Source organism: Trichoplusia ni, chromosome 10, assembly GCF_003590095.1.
Source record: "Trichoplusia ni isolate ovarian cell line Hi5 chromosome 10, tn1, whole genome shotgun sequence".
Classification (NCBI taxonomy): Eukaryota; Metazoa; Arthropoda; class Insecta; order Lepidoptera; family Noctuidae; genus Trichoplusia; species Trichoplusia ni.
In genome coordinates this window covers 4,837,191-4,856,607 of record NC_039487.1, presented here as the reverse complement: position 1 = coordinate 4,856,607, position 19,417 = coordinate 4,837,191, and the positions used below count along the sequence as shown (strand labels likewise).

General features: G+C 35.8%; 1 protein-coding gene across 1 annotated transcript; it reads left to right on the top strand.

Moving 5' to 3' along the window:
* Positions 1 to 849: 849 nt before the first annotated feature.
* Positions 850 to 19,069, top strand: LOC113498175 (possible lysine-specific histone demethylase 1-like). The gene is made up of 7 exons (XM_026878117.1): positions 850 to 919; positions 9,506 to 9,712; positions 12,881 to 12,993; positions 13,635 to 13,758; positions 15,529 to 15,712; positions 16,020 to 16,147; positions 17,661 to 19,069. The coding sequence occupies exons 1-7, from the start codon at positions 850 to 852 to the stop codon at positions 17,816 to 17,818; spliced, it is 984 nt and encodes a 327-aa protein (XP_026733918.1). The 3' UTR covers positions 17,819 to 19,069.
* The last annotated feature ends 348 nt before the right edge of the window (positions 19,070 to 19,417 follow it).

The window sequence follows — 19,417 nt, the reverse complement described above, 5'->3', positions numbered from 1 at the left end:
GATAACTTGTCTTTATCCGAACATCACATGCGATCGCAATAAAACTGTCAAATGGTATATTCTTGATATGACAGATACGATATCTCCATTAGCTTCGCACACCGTCGTCACGACACAAATAAAAAGTTACAATAAAAATACGTATCACGAATTTGAAGTAAGTACGAGGTATAACTGCAGGCAGTAACGTCGGGAGCCCGGCGGACACGATCATAAATTAAAAGCCATCATATTTGTTTTTCGAACGAGCAAGTAAATAAAATTCCGATCGACGAGCGTAACTTTGCGCGGTACGTAATCAAACAGTTTTATTCGTCGATTCCGCTGCCTTGATTTCGGGCGTCGTCCTTGTCGCAGACCGAGCTCGTTCTTCATTTGAATATCTTTCGCTTCGGTTTCACTGTTGATGCTGATTAAAACCAACACGTTCAAGATATTTTGTTTTTTGGTTTATTTTTTGCAAGGTTGTCTTTTATTTTCTATGAGATAAGCAAATATCAGCTTCGGCTCTGTAATCGCCGACGAAGTTTTAATCAGATTCGAAAAATCCCTTAAAATATTTTCTTTGTTATTAAAACAAGACAATAGGTACTCATAAATTCTAAGTAATATTTAAAACTCATTCGTTTAAAATCACTCTCTACTAATGAGATTCAAAAATTATGAATGTTATTTCAAATCTTTTTTTACCTTGCTTCGTCTGGATTGTCAATCGTCACTCGCAGACAGGCTAGTTAAAAGTTAAAGTGGAGGTCAGTAATTAACAGGCGAGATCAACAAGCCGTTCAATGCTAATAGGGGCTTCCACGTCAAAGGGCTAAAAGGCGCTGGAGCGCGTCTGTCCGAATAATGACCCAGACCGAGAGCCCCGCGCGGCTGCCGGCGATCGGCGCGCACGCTGCGACCTCGCCCGACCCTCGTCAAACGCTCGATTAACCTAACGTATATACCTACACTAATTATATTTTTTTACGATTTATTCGTTTCTCATCTTAGTCGTTTACATTGACGACGCACATATCTCCTGCATCACGCCCACACTCGTCTCACTATCGAAATTTGAATTTCCGTACGTCGCGTGTTCAACTGTTGACTTATTCATTGCATGAGACAAAATGCTCGTTCATTTTGTAGTCTGATTGCTTGATTGTGTGTTGTTTTTTATTTGAGTATGAGTTGATTTTATTTTCGTAACATTTTCGATTATGGTCATTCTTTCTAACTCATGTAGTTGACAGAGGAACATGACATTTCGAATCATAATTAATAAACAGAATGCAAATGATTAGAATCGCTGCTGTATCGATCTTGCTGTCACATGAACGGACATTTTAAATGTGCACTTATTTCTAATCTAGCTTTTTGTTGAATATTTCGCAATATAAATAACATTAAGCATTGGATTAAACAGCTGTTTTAAGCTGGTAAAATCAAAACGTTATTTCTCAGAAAATCCCTATATCCTGACTATACCTGAGGGGATAAATCATTTCTTTTATTTTTAAGAAGCTTTGTGTAAACTGTTTCCAATTTTGAAGAATCATTATTCACGTCAGTCTTATCTATTGTGTCTATGTACAATTACATTAAGGCTTTCAACAGAATGGAAACACCGTATAGATACACTAACAGTTCCGACTATTATTGCGCATTAACCATAATAGAAACACTATAAAACCGACAATATGAAAATACTACTACATAAATTATAACGAACAAAGCTAGGCGCTATTAAAAATCCAACTGTTGTGCACACCAGAGTTACGATGTCACCCCTGTTGGTATTCCAATGTAATCCCGCTTGATAAACTCGACTATAAGTCTAATAATAAAATTTTAGACCCTAATTCGTTTTTGTGAAAACAAAATTTATTGTCGGCATACAAAATACTCGTAAAACAGACCGCCTGTTATTAAGTGACAAATCGCTTGACTCTGTCCCAGCATATAGTCATAAAGTCACAATAATGGACAAATTATACACTCAGATATATTCAGTAGGCTTTTTAAGCTTTTTGCTCTATTAGGTACTGTTAATGTAACTGATATTTTTGTAAAAACCCCTGTAACCATTATCTATTTATAACATTTCGTAAAAAGCTTTTGAGAGTATTTTTAAATGAACTATTTAGAACTAATATCACTTGTAAAACATTGGAATAAAAAAATATATTACGTTCTTGCATTCAAAATGAGTACCTATACTGAAAATAATCCAAGTACAAGCCTACGTCTGCCTTCATACGAACACGTTCTTAAGATTATATAAAAATTCCCTTCCATCTAATAAAAAATGTTTACAACAAATTTCGTAGACAGCAGACGCGTAATAAACAAGACAATGTTACGATTGTCTAATACATATTTACAACTGAAACATATTACACGCGTTGCCATGGCAACCATCTAAGACAACGTAATTGGAGCTTACCTTTTGTTATTTATTCGTTGTTTTATCTCAACAAGATAACAAGGTACTGTACAATTGAATAGTATTCACAACACATAAATCACATTCGTACACATAAGTACATGTCTGAAACAAACCATCTATGAGTCATACAAACGTTTGTACCGATGCGGAAATCGAACCTGTGACCTCGGAGATAGTACTCGCTAAGCTTTCATATTTATGGGTATCTATAATTATAGAAATTGCACATGATACTAAACAGTCATTCTATTGAAGCTTTCTATTCTATAGTCGTAACATAAAACATATAAAATACTGCCTTTTAACTTTGAATCACCGTAACAATAAAATTGGATAAAGCGAAATCTTTGGCTGTAAATCTACCACTAAAAAGTACAACGTTAATAATTCATTGTTCACTTGATAAAATTTCTCACCTTTTACATAACACCCTCTAAAATCAACTTCATGGAAACTTGAAGGTACTATGAGTACTAGATAAATTATAAACGTACTTATATACCTATTACTTCATGCATAGATCATATTAATATTACACTGAGGCACAGAACAAAGTCCATGCTCATCACTTGTCGTTGGTGCGAAGTCACAACCTCCGATATTATAGCAATGACCACTAGACTAACTGGCCAGTCGGATTAGTCATAGCTCTTCTAAACTCCTTAGCATCTTATTGATTACTCAGTCTTCTATAAATAACTTTATAAATAAACATTCTCATTTTCTCTGATATTTCATATCCCTCAGACAACTTTGTTTAATAAGTAGTAAAAATACTCACATCCGACGTTCCATCATCGAAAAATACGCGAACGAAAAATAAGTGATTAAAATTTTAATATTTAAATAGTTTATTACTCGTTGTTTGAATAATTAGCAATCGGATGGACGACCGAATTCAATTGTTATGTTTGACAATTCAATTGTTAATTTATCATTCGGATGTCATGTCATCAATTGGTTTCAGTTTATCTGTTTAAAATCAATCGAACAATTTCCATTAAGTTTGATTACATAATTAATGTTGTACTTAATTAATGGGTATGTTTTAGAATACATTAAAGCTTGAACACGATGGTTACATTGTAGTACAATATATTGAACTCTCCTTTTTCAGCAGTTGTTTGAAGTGTAGTGTAATATTTCATTCTGTATTCCCGTATACGAATATATTTAAATAAAGCCTGTTCACATTGATCGTGCTCGCTAAGCGTTTCAACCGTCCTTTGTTTTCAGTTTGGCACAATTTGCGGAATATACCTACTTGTACTTTAATTACAGCTATTTGTGTTCACCGCCACGTAAAATTATTCAAATTACGCTTAATTTAATGTTCTTTAAGCAACAAATTGCTGCGTATTTTTTCCTCGACGTTGTGTTAATGGGCTGATTCCCGAATTAAAATCGACAATCGTAAATTCAACTGTACAAAATGTTACATAAACCAAACTTATCTTCAACAGTAACGGCCCCCGTTGAATTATAATTTCATTTCGCGCAAATACCACGTCACACATTTATTTCTTATCTCCCGGTTTAAATTTGGGCTATAAAACGAAATATTTACCTATCTTTACGATGTCTGTTTAACAATGCACGATTATGTTTCACTGTAACAACGACTCTCGTATCTATTTTTTTCAGAAATGCTCTTGTTCGAAACCCTAAAGCAAGTATTTCAAGTTTAGAGCATAAAGCAAAAATTCCGCACAAGGCCACAAAGCCAAATTGCTAAAGCGGTTCTAAAACTGTCGACAATGAGAAGTGCCATAGGGTTGCATGTACGTACTAACATAACATGCATAACGTGGTTGCGCCCGGAGATACAGACTCGTGCCACTGACTAGAACGGCCACGCAGTCTATTTTTAAGTTCTTCAAATAAAAAAGTAAAACAAAAATAAACAATCCTTAATATACTGACAAACCACCATAGATTCTTAATTAGGTATGTATAACGTTAAGATACTAATAGTTATTAGGTTAAAGTATACTTTAAAAGCACTATTACACTTATTCATTTCCTCAATACTAAATGTACATACGTATCTTTAAAATAAAGTGCCGAAGGTAACTAACCCAGCCAACGTTACTGTGGGAAATAAAATAAAATATAAAATGTTATTACACGTGAAGCACTTGCAGTAAAGCTCTTAGTTGTGGTCAATTGGTTTCAGCAAAAGAGTATCTAATAAAAAAGAAACGGTTTCGGTGAAAGATTGAAAATTATATTTGTTAGATCAAAAACACCTCTAGTGAACTGTATTGCTTTTACCGTTTTTGCGATTACCATGCGATGTGCTAGTGGAATTGAAAGTCGCATCCAGAAGTTGTACGGAATGTTTCCGCAGCGGTCGCCAGTCGGTTGCCCGAGGGCACCGATTTTCACAGTATTTTCCATGTGGTACACTGCGTCGCTATCGCCAATTTTAATTCCCCACCCACCCCCTCCCGCCGGTACCCAAGATACCACCATACAATTTTATACAAGCAATGAGCTGCAGCGGTGAACTTTCGCCATTTAACTCGTCGGATACCGTACGCTTTTGATATTTCACAAAGTTGCGCACTCGTTAATACGATACTCGGGAACTTGTGTGGGATGTATTTAGAATGTTTCAATTGTAACTTCTTCGTCTCGTGTGTGCAACCAATGTAAATACCTCATTCCAAATACGTGCGATCGACAGTTAACATTCGAGATAGAATTCCACGGTGCGGTGAACATTATTATCCGTTTTGTATACCATGCATTGTACATGTACGCAAACAAGTATCTTACGAGTAAGTACTTACATCTCGTACATTGATTTACTTGCGTTAGAACTTTGTGAGCGAAGGTCTTTAAATAGAAATTGGTTGTTTAAGAAATCATTTTTCTAATATTTTCTTGTCCAACGGAAGAAATATAGACATCTATTTCTCACGTGCGCGCCTAAGGGTAAGCTTTGTGCTTGATGAATTGCTCACTCAGAACATCACTCGTTTGATACTCTTCATTATTTTGATAAATAACCCCTTTTGTATCGTGTGAAATTTTGGAGGCAAGTTTACACAAAATCCTCACCGAAATATTTAGCAAGTTTGTATTATATGTACGTAACGCCCGTCAAACGCTATCGTAACATTGTTTAGAGGTAGAATCTCGTTGCCCTCTCTGTTGAACTAACAAATCACGTTGACTGCTAGCGTACCGTGATCGAGATTCACGCCGCTGACATAGATCAACTTGATGTGACAAATACTAGCAATGGTGCTGTCGAGATAGCCTGTATGGATATTTATGAGAGAAAAGAAAATTATGCAATGAAAGCCAAGATAATGTTCGTTTTCGAAATAATAAAATAAGTGCAGATGCTGAATGAAAAAAAAACTGTATTTTTACTCAAAACAAATAATTTATTTCAACATGAGTATGGAGTTATTAATAAAACTAAATCCATTACCGAAATACTTACCATCAAAGATACGTATTGCGTGTTTTTCTTGAAGTTTTTCATTCATGTTTTTCAGCCCCTTTCCATTCAAATTTATATCCAAATCTGAGTCATTTCCAAGCATCCATACGTCGCACATGTTAGCTTATGGGACAATGTTCAGGTACAGTGTCGTATGTTTCATGCGCGGTATCAAACCGTAGTAACGTCATTAAACGCTACAATGTAACCGATGCACTCCAGGTGGACGGTAAATTGGGAGCTCTTTCGGTACAACCGAGTGCGGTCTCCTTGTTAATTCTGTTCGTATGATTTTAGGGTTCCGGTTCAAAGGAGAGTACTATATCATACCGTTTTAAAACAGTATCTTTGTGTTGGATGAATCGTGAAAAGTCTACGCTTCAAAATTTTTGAATCAGAACTTTTTGATTTGATTTTGGAATTAAATTCTTCTCAAAATGCGACAGGCAGGTCAACGTTATATAAAAACTTCGGCCTACACCCTTTTACTATAACGCGAGTGTTCCATTTATTCAACGTTTGTTTGGTAAGTCAGAAACGACACCAGACATTGCAACAGAAAAAGCTAGTGTGGGAAACGGGACACACAAAATAAAATCTAAAAAAAAAATGGCACCCAAAAAATTCTCGTCGGACGTGTGAATTTTTTAAAGCCAAACTGTTAGATATCTGTGGATCTGTCATTTTACTATGCTTGTCAGTCAATAACAAATTGATGTAATCCAGTTTTAAAAGAAATGCTGTAAGCTAAGAATAAAAAACATTTCCTTTGTTTTCTAATATCGTTTATCTGTTTATGCAAAAAGAAATTATCCCTTTTCACTTACATTTCGGCTTGAATCGGCTCGTCATTGTGACGTCATCAAAAATAAAAATGTAAACAACAAAATTATGTGTTAATATAAAAATATAATGGTAAAGAGGATTACACTGATGACTGAACCCACGCATCATGCTCCGTGTAAACCTGGCCATCTTTTTCGAGAACTCGTTCAATATGTGTTGGGGTAAATTGCCGAGGTAATGGCCGAGCGGTTAGTCCAGTTAACGGCTAACAATGTTATTGAAATATTTTTTGTTCACTTCAAAGCTTTAGATCTTTTGAACCGACATTAACACATAATAAAATTGGTAATAAGCCTCGAAACCAAGACGATGTTTTGAGGGAAGTAAAAAGTTCCGTACAGTTTTTTCGTTTCGAACAAAACGTACCTGATACGGGTTTTTGTTCAGTGGTAGTACATTGCTCAATATATGTTTTGCAATTTTCAGTCCCAATTCTTATAGAATGTTAAAATAAATTCATTGCCTATTGTAATTGGTTAAATCTCCACATATTTATGGCCAGTATCGTTGTGAATGTATCGATATAATTTCAAAGCAATCATTGACAAAGCATGACATTAAAATAAATGGCAAGTCAAATGTACAGGAATTCCAATTTAATTTACTATAATTCTATTTTACCTATTAAGCTTAACGTCATCGCTAAATATCCTAAACAAATTAAACTACAGCGTCGGTACTGTAATGGTATTTTCTAATAAACGTTTAATCTAAACAGCATTAACATCTATTCGGTTCCCAATGACACAATTGTCGGTTTGGTCTGTCTGCACACATTTCGTGGTCTCCTTTTATGGTACTTTAGTTTCGGGCAGTTTATTCGTGCTACACGGCTGGCTATGACAACGTTCCAGGCTAATATCGTTAAATGTTACACTGTTGCAGGTGCATACACACAAAGTAGCCTCCAGAGTCCCAAACATTGAGCACGGAATGGTCTTGCTATTAGAATGGACAGAAGTTATCACCTATCAAACTTGTATTATGACGAAGTAGTTTTGATGTTGTTATCCTGTTCAATCTGGTTTAAACTGCTGCAAATATTTGAGTTGAAACTTCAGGTTAGATAGTATTTCGAATTTTAAGCAACTTCTGTGTAAATGTAACTGTATACTATTATTGTAATTTTACTCGTGTGAGAAAATGTAGGTAAAATCGTTAAGACTGATTTTTATCTATCAGAAAAGCCAGACGAAGCGGGTCTTCGTCTGGCTTTAAGGCGATAAGAAGACAGTAATAAAATAAATGAAATCCATAAGAATAAACCATAAAAAACTCCAAAGACGTCTAGCGGCTAACTAAGTCTTTGTCGAGGACTAACATAATGGAGTAAGAAATCCACTTAAAGTTATTAAAACACAATAGTGCTCCGCCGCCGCCGCTATCACGCTAATTGAAAACTGCATTGTGATCGCCATCGTGTGTGGCGGTTATCAGCCAGTTACTACTTGCCGAACAAGCTCCACAGACAAAGCGAAGAAACTTGCACTCAAGGCGTTTGCTTACTTATAAGAACCCATCCAAGATCCCTTTGAAATGAGTCTTGAGTGAGATTAAATGACTATTGATTTAGTCTGATACTAATTGATTTGCAGAACTACAGTATTTGTTCATTCGGCGCAGACAACTTTTACGCTTATCTGAAAGTTAAATAAGATTAGATGCTTCAGCGGTATTGAGTTAAAAGTTCTTAATTTACTGAGATTAAAACTAGCAAATTAAAATGTATTCGCTGAGTATAAATTTGTTTGATCTTGGTTTGAAAGGTTTTCATTCAACAAGCTCTTTTCTCCTTCTTTAAAATGATTTACACCTTATATCAGCTTTAGCGATAAATAAGTCAGCTGTTTCGAAAGATAAATTGAATGATACTTAAATATGTACTTCATATGGGACTCACACCTCACGTTCAGTAGCCTTGCCTGTGACCACAATGTCAATGAGTTCGTTGACGTGTGTGTCTAGATCTTAAAGATAAATGTGTATTTCTGTATCAGTTGGGCGACGGATTACGCTGAGCCCCTGACCTAAGCCATATAAAGCTATTTAATGTATAATACTCATAATATCAGCTCGTAATTGCCGCAGTTATTTACATTACATTGGATTAATCATTGCATTAGGTTCTAAAATAAAACCACGACGCTACAACGAAACAAATTATATGAATTTTTACTTAAAAAAATGTTCATGAATGACATTTTCTCCATTTTTAAATTAAACAATAAGGGTTGAATAAAACACATTTTTTTTTTATTAGCCTGAAAATTGTTAGAAAAGACACATGCAACCAAAGAGTTTATCAACTTTAACCACCTCCTACTTTTGAAGAGTTCGTTGTTAGGAGTTCGGTGAATAAAATTGATATTATCAAATATTATGCAAAGACTTGACTTAGGACAGTAATTTTAAAACTAATTCCATCAGAGATAATAAGGTAAATACTGCTAAAGATTGGCGGGTACGTTGAATGTAATTGAACGTAAATAATAACACGTCTCCTACCATAGCTTATCGCGGCCGGGGTAGCTTGTTTTACCTTGTTAGTATTTACACCTCACTCGGAATTATAACCAATTAACCACCAACGTTTTCATGCCCATATCTAGTGGATTGTGGATTTTAATGAACTAGAGATTGAGGGATTGATAGTTTAATTTTTTTTTGCGGTTGGAAATAACAACCAAAGAAAACTTCGCAATCTAATGTTGTGTGATGTTTTGATGGCATTGCCATAGGTTGGTTACTTAAAAACTTTCTTACGTAAGAGACAACGGCTTCAGTTTCAGATTCATGCCTAATACGTTTATTTTTTGTTACAGTTCGCAATGGCTATTCGTGTGTGCCAGTGGCGCTCGCAGACGGGTTGGACATCAGGCTGGGAACCGCCGTCACCGACATCCAGTACGGAGGGCCTGGTGTCACCGTGAAAGCTGTCAGCACTCGAAATCCATCCCAACCACAGACTTTCAAAGGTAATGTGTCCAGTCCTCCAATTACTTTGCCATTGTTCTCGTATAAAATGAATTCATGGTTAATAAACGACACGTTGAATCATTTATGTTTTAGTGACTATATTGCTCACTTACCAACTGCAAAATCGAGCGCCGTAACCAGCGAACAATGAGAAAAAAGCGTTCGCTATCGATTTTAGCCTCCGGCACACATCCATATTGCGTTAGCGTCGGAATTTCCTGTTACGAACCGAAAAATTAAATTCATGTGGCTTTAATATTTAAGAAAGTGCCGATTCCGAAAGAAACAACAAAGCGAGATAATGGGCGTTATGAGAAAAATCCACAACACCGTCGTCTCGGCTCCTTGTCATTTCTTTGTCGCGGAGTGATTTGCAATTCTAACGCGTTAATTTTACTTTGACGAGGCGCAAAAATACGGTCGGCCCTGAGTTGACCCGGCGGTGTATGCCCTCCCTCCTTCACCACAAGCCCCCACTCGCCTTGCCAGAGGCTCTTCCGCCACATTTGCATACAGGCGGAGTCTATCGCAGACGAGACTGTTAGATGTTTTAGAGGCGTTGCTAGGCTGTATCTATCTATTCCTGCCTCGCTTACGCATCACAAATTGGTTAGTTCTAATAAACAATAGGCTGTCCAAACAATGGCGGTGACACTGATGCCATTTTCACACAACTGTGAAGTGAGACTTGCGCTTTTAACACCTCTATAGTAGTTGGTAAACTTAGCGACTATTTATGTTAAATCGTAGAAACACCATTCAATAACTGTTTCTCATCGTTATGTGTATTCATGGAATGATTACAAATAAAATCTAAGTAACTTCAAAATGACCACATCCATAATAAATAGTGAATCGACTCTCCTCACGTTTCTATTCCGTTCAAGGCTAAACTTATCCTAAGCTAAAGCAGATTACTTAGAAATCAAACACTGGCTTTGATATGTTTTCTCGGAACCGTATGTATCGTTTACAGAAGTGATTGCGGAATAAGATGTTGGCTCGGTTCTATAGTAGTCCCTCAGGCCTCTGGACTCAACTCTCTCTTGAAAGCTTTAGTCTCGAGTAGTATTGAGGAAAATATAAGTTGAGTGTAAACATCGATATCAATGTTGTTCGTGGATTTTCTATTTATTGTCTTGTTAGTTTTTTCCTTTCGATAAATTGGTTTGAATCCAAAGATAATATTCAAAGATGTCCTTGCAATCTAGGTACTCACAGCTTGCTTAAATGTATTCGGAACCTTGCCATACGCAATTACCATACCACCCAGAATCGGTTCTTACCAAATTAAATAATGTACAACAACTGCACTGGGTAAACTTTTCCACGTATAAACTTACGTCGCGAGTAATACGATAAATAAGGAAGTCTGCTTGTGTGTTTGTTTATTGCTAGTATCCGAAAACTTTGTACAGAGGATGTTTATGTCACAGAAAAGGACATTGGCCAATGTTATCTTGCTCTGCAAAACTTTATCGGCATTTTCTTTGCTGAAACGTGACTGAGGAACAAACAAATATTCGAACTGGCGTGTGTTATTCGGCTATTGTCGTAACCGATTCCGAAACGGAATAACTAGCTTATAAATAGTTGTGTGATGCTTAAACTTATCGAGACGGATTTCTTTTTTGTATTTCATGAACTGAACTGCTTAAGTATTTTGGGATAAGCTCCTCAAGAAATCTTAAAATGTCGTTGGCATAATTTGAATAAACGCTTCAATTAAATTTGCATTTGAAAACTTTCTAATAAATCTTTTACTTCAATAAATTGATTCTTTATTATTCGATATAATTTTTATCAGTTTAACTGTAAAATTGAATGCAAAAAATCTTGAAACCAAAGAGAATGGATACGGCGTGTGTTCAAGGCAAGAAAATCTTTGTTTAGCATTTGGTAGTCTTTGATGGGGTCAGATCTCAGCTTTTACATTGATTGGGTTCCACCGTACAACCCGTTTCATTTTACTGGGATCTTTGGTCCGTTAGAGTTATTGATATTGTGCGTTTATGTTCCCTTATTTATTTAGTGGTTAAAGACTGGAAAGTTTAAAGCTTTTTGTTTTGGACTATTCAATAGAAAGGAAGAGTAAAAAATAGGATATATTCAAATAATGATATAAATGTATGAAGATAGTTAAAATCATTATCATACCTCGATTAAGTTAGACTATCTAGAATTTCAACATAACGTACTTTCGAATAAAGCTACTAACTCCATCTTAACATTTAGTTATAAGACAGTTGTTACCCAAATCTTAAGCAAAGATTTTCACAAATTCCAAGAAATTCTTAGTGAGTTGTTCTGAGAAGGACTATCTTAAGCTTCCGAATACGAATCAGTAGAAAGGAAGCCCGAATAGTGATTGATATTTTAAGCTGCGAGTCCATGTATGTGACTCTAAACCAATAGTAAAGATCGAGAAAAATACCTCGGTTGAATAAAATATATCGCTCGCTACCCCAGCTAGCCATAAAATAAGTGTTGGGGACGGCAACACTCAACGCAGTAATTATTTACTGGCTCTTAAAATAAAACTAACGAAGCCATGTTATTCATCGTGCATGTAAATACGAAAGGTTATTAACAAAACGATTATAATATAAAGTAAATTGGCTTGCTCGTAAAGTCCACGGAACAGCTGCCTACCTGCCCCCTAGATTATAAAGGAAATGGGTCATTGCTGTGGTTGTAGAAGAAATGCTAGTAAAACGTAATTTTATTATATTGAAACAATAAAATTTGCTTTCAATGCTAGACTGATTAGAATAAACCACATCAAAGTCCTTAGTTCTAATTTTATTTCTACTCTTGTATCTGTGCATTCACATGGATCTCTGGAGTCCGAATAAATATGTATTTAATAATGTTAAGTTTATTTTAATGCCGATATTTATTACATTACTAGGACTGTTTTAGCTCCAGGCTAGCACTAGTTTCAAAGGCAAGAAAACTGTTATCGAGCTTCTTGTTGAAAACACTCAATAGCAGCCCGGGGTTGAGAATTGTGCTCGCGAAATGCCAATAGGCTCGCCTCCTAATTCATTGTATTCATACCGTTATACGATCTTCGATGAAATGTAGGTTTCAACAATACCATCCCACTTATTCCTTAGGGAATACAGTGTTATGTGTTACTCGTATGTAGCTGGTTGTTTTTGCAGGTGACGTGGTACTGTGTACGTTGCCTTTGGGTGTGCTGAAGGTAGCCGTAGCGAACAATGGACAAAACCAACAGAACTTCGTCAAATTCGATCCCCCGTTACCCGATTGGAAGGTATGATATTTTCCCTTTGTTTAATACTACAATACATTTGATATTTACCACTTATTTTGTGTTAATTTAATCCTAAGTCTAGATTGGGTCTGTGATTGGTTGTAATCGACTCCAATTCTAAATTCAAATAATGTCATTATTTTGATTCGTATTTGATTGTAACTTGTGTACATTGAAAAATAATAAACGATTGCACCCATATATTTGAATGTCAGAATAGGTTTCTGTTTTATTTTCTTGGATTAAAACCTACTTACATTTTTATTCGCCTACGTCATTACATTGATATGTTAATGAGACTCGTTGCGTGTTTGTTTTCAAAGAGATTTACGAAAACACGCATTAGATGATTAATATGAAAATTTTATTACATTAAACTAAGTGGTGGAGGTACGTTATGGCGGAATTTTCCTTGAAAGTAATACTTTAATATTTCAGAAAATAGCTTTGTAAACAAATTATTTCAAGTGCAATAAATATTTATAAGTCTTATTAGACACTATTTTGATACAATTTATAGTCAAATACAACATTTCTCAAATGTATTTCTGTAAAAGTATTTCTTCTTTAACATACCTACTTAAATATGATACCTATTATCTATATTTTATATCAAACCTACATGATATATTTTATAACAGGTCGCAGCCATCAAACGCCTCGGCTACGGGAACTTGAACAAAGTAGTTCTATGCTTCGAGCGTACGTTCTGGGACCCGAGTGCAAATCTCTTCGGCCACGTCGGCACAACCACGGCAAGCAGAGGTTTGATATTAACTAGTTAATTTAATTTCATCGCCTTGTTAGAACATTATTACGTAGTTTGCGTGTGGTTTGTAGACGTTGATCGATGTATATGACCAAGTTAGGGCAGACTGCAAGTACGTAAATTGTATTAGTGAATGTTTTGCTTTCAATGCGCTTTTGTATTAATATTTTTATAGTTACTTTCGTGGCATCATATAGTAGTAGGCTAAAGATGCTCCGCTTCGATCACTCACACGTTTGATTCGCGATCCCGCCCCCGTCTAAGCTGATGATTAATAAGACCGTTTGGGTCCGAAACTAGTCGGGCAATCCGTGTGAGAAAACCTTTGCATCTTCTAAACTTATGTTCAGAAAGTAATGAAACTAAGTCCAGTTAGTAAATTTTATTCTATCAGAGTATATATTATTCTAAATCACTAATCAATTCGAAGATGCGTGTATTTGCAACCTTATTTCGTTGCGTATTACAGTGTGTACGACGTTTTGAGTTTAAGAGAATGTGACTAGTGCATACAATGAACAATGCTTCGTTCGTCGATTTGTGAACACCATTTGAATCTTGCATACAATGTAAAACGAGCTAAATAGGTAAACGGTAGTTATGAAATGTCACCCTCTTGATATTCCACTATTCAATTTAATTATTGAAATATTCATACAATTATATAAATTTCGTCTATCTTTATATAGTATAGGTGTAGTAATCATTACCATCTACTATCTGATCTTATACAACCTCGGCGGTAAGATTGTTTTCTTTCATATCACCTTTCACAGCGATGTAATAAATTATAGTTTAAAAAAAGGTTTGCTTTTATTTATTTTATCCCGCTCTGGCCGGTAACGAAATCATGAATTATATTCAGGTGTAAATAGTGTAGAGCGCAGTAACTTCGGTGGCGGCGATAACGAATTAAAAGCTGAATAATTTAACGCTACTGAGGAACCCTGAGGGGCGCCGCTCGCAATAAATCACAGCAACAAGCCGAGACAAGCTTTTTTACGTTATGCTTTAGTTCACCTCCTTACCTCTTTGTTGTATACTCTACTAACTTCATTAAGACCCCACGTTTGCTCTGGGAATGCCGGAACAATGTACAGCCTCGTGATTTTTTAAATCGTGGCCAATTTAACGTTTTCGGCCCATGTAGCGTTTAAGCAGCTCAGCTATCTGATGTGCATGTATCTTTAGCCACGTAAAGAGTTATGTGAGAACTCTCGCCCACACAGGTTTTTTCTTATATATCAGACGATCTGAATACATTCCAATAGTTACAAAAGATTACGATCTCCTTTGTTTAACAAATGTAAAGCATACATTGTAACGAATGTATATACAGAGTTTAATATTTACTGGAATCAATTCATTGCACGTTTGACGTTCTCTTTAACAATAGTCCGTGACTCTGTCTATAATATTATGTGGGCTGGCTCACTGTGAGCGGTGCCGCAAGAATGTTTTGTTCATAATTATTATGAACTATAGAGGAGAGTGGCTTTGAACCTCGATTCTAACTCGCATTAATTAATCGTTTGTCCTCAAGGCTAGTGCTCGAGAACGTTTATTGTAACTAAAGTCTATAACGAGTTTGATTAGTCAGTAACGTAACATTCAGTATTGAGCGTAAAATAAAGGACCTAAAGTATTAATTATCGTTTTGAAACAGACTGAGAAACGAGCCAATTTGTAGGAACAAGATTTAGTTGAACAGCAGTAGCTACTGTGTGTATGAATATTTGAATGTTAATGCTGGATCTTTGTCTTAGGTGAATTGTTCCTTTTCTGGAACTTATACAGCGCTCCGGTTCTGTTGGCCTTGGTGGCGGGGGAAGCGGCTGCTGTGATGGAAAACGTCACTGATGACGTCATCGTCGGCAGGTGCATCGCCGTACTGAAGAGTATCTTTGGGCACGCTGCGGTCCCCCAGCCTAAAGAGTGTGTGGTAACCAGGTAAGATTGAGAATAAATTTGTACACAGGGTTTCAGTTCGGTACGTGTATAATAATAAATTACAATTAATTATATTTAACTGACGTTGTCCTACTTGCCGCGGTCCGATCCCCGCATAGGATGAGAATGAGTAAAGAGTATAAAATTTGAAATAAGCATTTATAGTCACTATAAATGCTTATTTTAAATCTGGATGTCATTTGCATAACGCGACTCGAAGAATAGTAGTTCTTGTTCAATTTATGTCATCTAATCTTACCAATACTCACAATATTCTGTATTTGTACAATACATTATCTACTAACAGATGGCGTGCAGATCCATTCGCTCGTGGCTCATACAGCTTCGTGGCGGTGGGGTCTTCTGGCACCGACTACGATCTCCTAGCCGCGCCTGTGCCGGGCTCACCAGGAGAGAATAGACTGTTTTTTGCTGGTAAGTTTCTTTATTTTATTTGAAAACTTTTTGTTCTAAACTTTGACTGCGCGTAGCCTAGTGGATGAGATTGCCACGCCAAACCAAATAAGCGAGACGTGTCGTGGGTTTGATCCCCGCGTAAGACAAGAGTTTGTGTGATCCACGAATGCTTGTTCTGATTCTGGGTGTCTTCGTGCACATAATTTGAATGTTGGTGAAACTTACCACGCCACAAGGACTAAAATCCTTAATGCGGGTTTCGTTTTTTTTTTAATTATAACTATATTATTAATCTACTCACGTGAGAATTTCTTTTACGTACAACAATATGTAATTAACCCATGTTCTTCTTATTCGTTGTTTCGTAAATTAATTTACTTAGAATGACTTATAGTGCGGATCCCGTATTTTTAATTATAGTGTCGAAAGGGCTGAAACTGTTTGTTAAAAAAAAATAACTACAAAATTTAATGACGCCAGTAATGTAACACCATTGGACCCTTAGACCTCTAGCGTGACGGTACCATACATAATATTAAGTTTTACATTCGGAATTAGAATTACATGGGATAAATTAGTGTGACTTTGTAAGGTGGGGTGGTAACCGCTTAATTTGGACAGATCAACAAACTTACGAACGTAAACTATTCTGATTAAGAAACTCTGTTGAAACCGTATGAATTCGTCGCAATTAAATGGTTGATTGATATTTTCAGCAATTTCATAAATTTCAGCTTATTTATGGTCATGTTTATGTATTATTTTTACAATATAAAAAACCATTACGACAACACTACCAAACAGTTGCCAAAGAAATCATATTATAATATTTTGAGATTTTGAGCTGGTTTTCCAAATGTTTGTATAGAAAACCATTGAATTTTTTCCAATCATATTTGAAATACCCTTTCTGAGCATGAAAAAAACAAAAAGACTTTTCAATCAACTTTGTTCTGGGAGGACTAAAATTATTTTTCGGAATAGTCTTTTGTTTTCTTGTTCATACATAGAATCTGCATCTCATATATGAACGGGCTTCGCCGAAACGCATTGAACATTGTGTAAAGGATATTTTTTAATTAGGTCGACGATAGATCGTTGTATAAATAAATCCTACTGTGATATTGTGTTTGTATACTACTGAGACATAACGCAGGCCTAGAGAGATAGACAAAAGACAACCTATGTCGTCACGTGCATTCTGGCAATGGCACCTTCCCCTGTCTTACCGCTCACATACGTTAGGCTCTAGATAGGCAAACCATGTCAACTGCAGCCCAACCGCAAATTGCATTTCAAGTGCAGGTTGAATGCACGACTGCAATAGAACTACGAGCCTAATGTGCAGTCAGATAGCATGCCGACTGCAACTGAACTGCAATCAGACAACACATTTTTTCAAACTGCACTTGATCTGCAATTTACTGTTGAATTGCAGTTTATGTGCAGTCCGTTTATCTAGAGCCTTAGGAGATGACTAGCTCTTGAAATCAGATTAAAACTAAGTATTACAATTTAACCCTCCACGCAGGTGAACACACAATGCGGAACTATCCAGCGACAGTGCACGGCGCGTTCCTCTCCGGTCTTCGCGAAGCAGGTCGTCTAGCAGACCTCCTTCTGCCTCAACCACCAATCACGAACGCCAGCGTCGCTGCAGCAACGGCAGCGGCCAATCAGAACTCTTAGTATAAGCTCAAACATTGTTCTCGACAGCGGAACAGCTGATAGAGAACAATAGTTTTGCCTGGGTATGGTAGTTGACTGTGTAACTAAGTAATATTTTAATTCAGACTTTTACGATAAAGTTCCGACTTTAAGGGTATTTAGTGGATTTTTTTAGATCGGCTTATAGCAATACGTATAATTGCCGCAATGGAAGGGAGAATTCGCTTTGCTACAACTCAAAATTATTAACTTTCTCTTAATTTATTGCATACTTATTTTTGCATTAAACTAGCTCATAAATTTGTAAGGTGTTAACAGAAGGGTCAACTACCTACTGAAAGGTTTAGTAAATTGTCCTAGTTTGATAAGTTTTTATTTTGCTTTTGATCTTAATATTAATTAAACAAACCAGTCGGTTTGACTTAGAATTTATAAACCGCTCACATTACTCACCTGTGTCTGAAAGTAAAAAATGCAAGCTGAAATCAACATTACTACATTGAAATAAGGTCGTAATTAATGCCTGAGTTTGCAAATACTCGTCTATTCGTCCACCACATATAAATTCAAATGTCCCAAACAGGTGTCTAATCTCAATAAACAGAAAACTTAATAAATATTGCGATAGATGAATTTGTATTAAACAATAGAAGAACTCTATTCCACTTAATTGAATCTTGAATTAGCAATAATTGTTTGGCAATTGACGATTGAAACAAAAACGGTTAATTATTCTAGAACATGATACTGTATGATTTTACTTTTAAACATAAAATACGTAGATAGGCACTTGTTAGTTTTAAGCAAATTACATGAAACATTGACTGTTTAAAAAATAATGCGTTTAGTTCGTAAGTAAGAAAATACGAAAATTCATATCGCTGTTAGACAATTGACTGTTTTGATTTAAGAAATATAACAAGTATTGTAGTTGATATTACTCGATAAAATAATCTGTATTGCATTTAAATAAATAGCCAAAAAAAATTGTTGTTTAAATTTACAGCGAATATTAACAAAATGAAATTTCAAATTGAATGGCTTTATGTTATAAATGGATTACAATTGAAACTGTACAGGGTGGAATTTAATTATTTCCCGTTTTTCGTTCAATATTTCTGGAATTTGTGATTCCATATCAAATTTTACATCGCTCTGTGTTAAAACGGTTTGTGTAAATTTCACCCTTTAATTTATGAGCAGAATTTAGCTCATGTATCTAATTTTAATAAAGTTTGAATAGTTTTGTAACAATAAAATGTTTGAAGAGTTTTTGCTGTCGTTTCGGTTCCAGTTTAATAGCCCATTGATTGGTTAAATGATGTAACAAAAAGTTACACAATATACCCCGAAATTATCGGATGGATACAAAAGGTATTCTTTATAAAGGTATTAATTGGACGATTTGATACTTTAAACAAATACACCTGCCTCCATAAAAGAGCAGCGGGCACCTGTTTGACTTTGTTCCTAGTAAAAATGCTTATCTCTTTCACACCTCCCACTTAGAAAGAGATAGAAATATCCGTGGGAGAAAATTTTGATTGGTGTTGCGATATTTTATAATCCTCATTCGCGAAGTGACTGCACTATTACACCGACCGTGTTTTGCTGAACAAT

Excerpts from the sequence above, each read along its gene's own strand:
- LOC113498175 (XM_026878117.1), top strand. The coding sequence starts at position 850 with ATGACCCAGACCGAGAGCCCCGCGCGGCTGCCGGCGATCGGCGCGCAC. Across the intron at positions 12,994-13,634 it reads CCCCGTTACCCGATTGGAAG|GTCGCAGCCATCAAACGCCT; the intron begins GTATGATATTTT and ends ATTTTATAACAG. Across the intron at positions 15,713-16,019 it reads AAAGAGTGTGTGGTAACCAG|ATGGCGTGCAGATCCATTCG; the intron begins GTAAGATTGAGA and ends ATCTACTAACAG.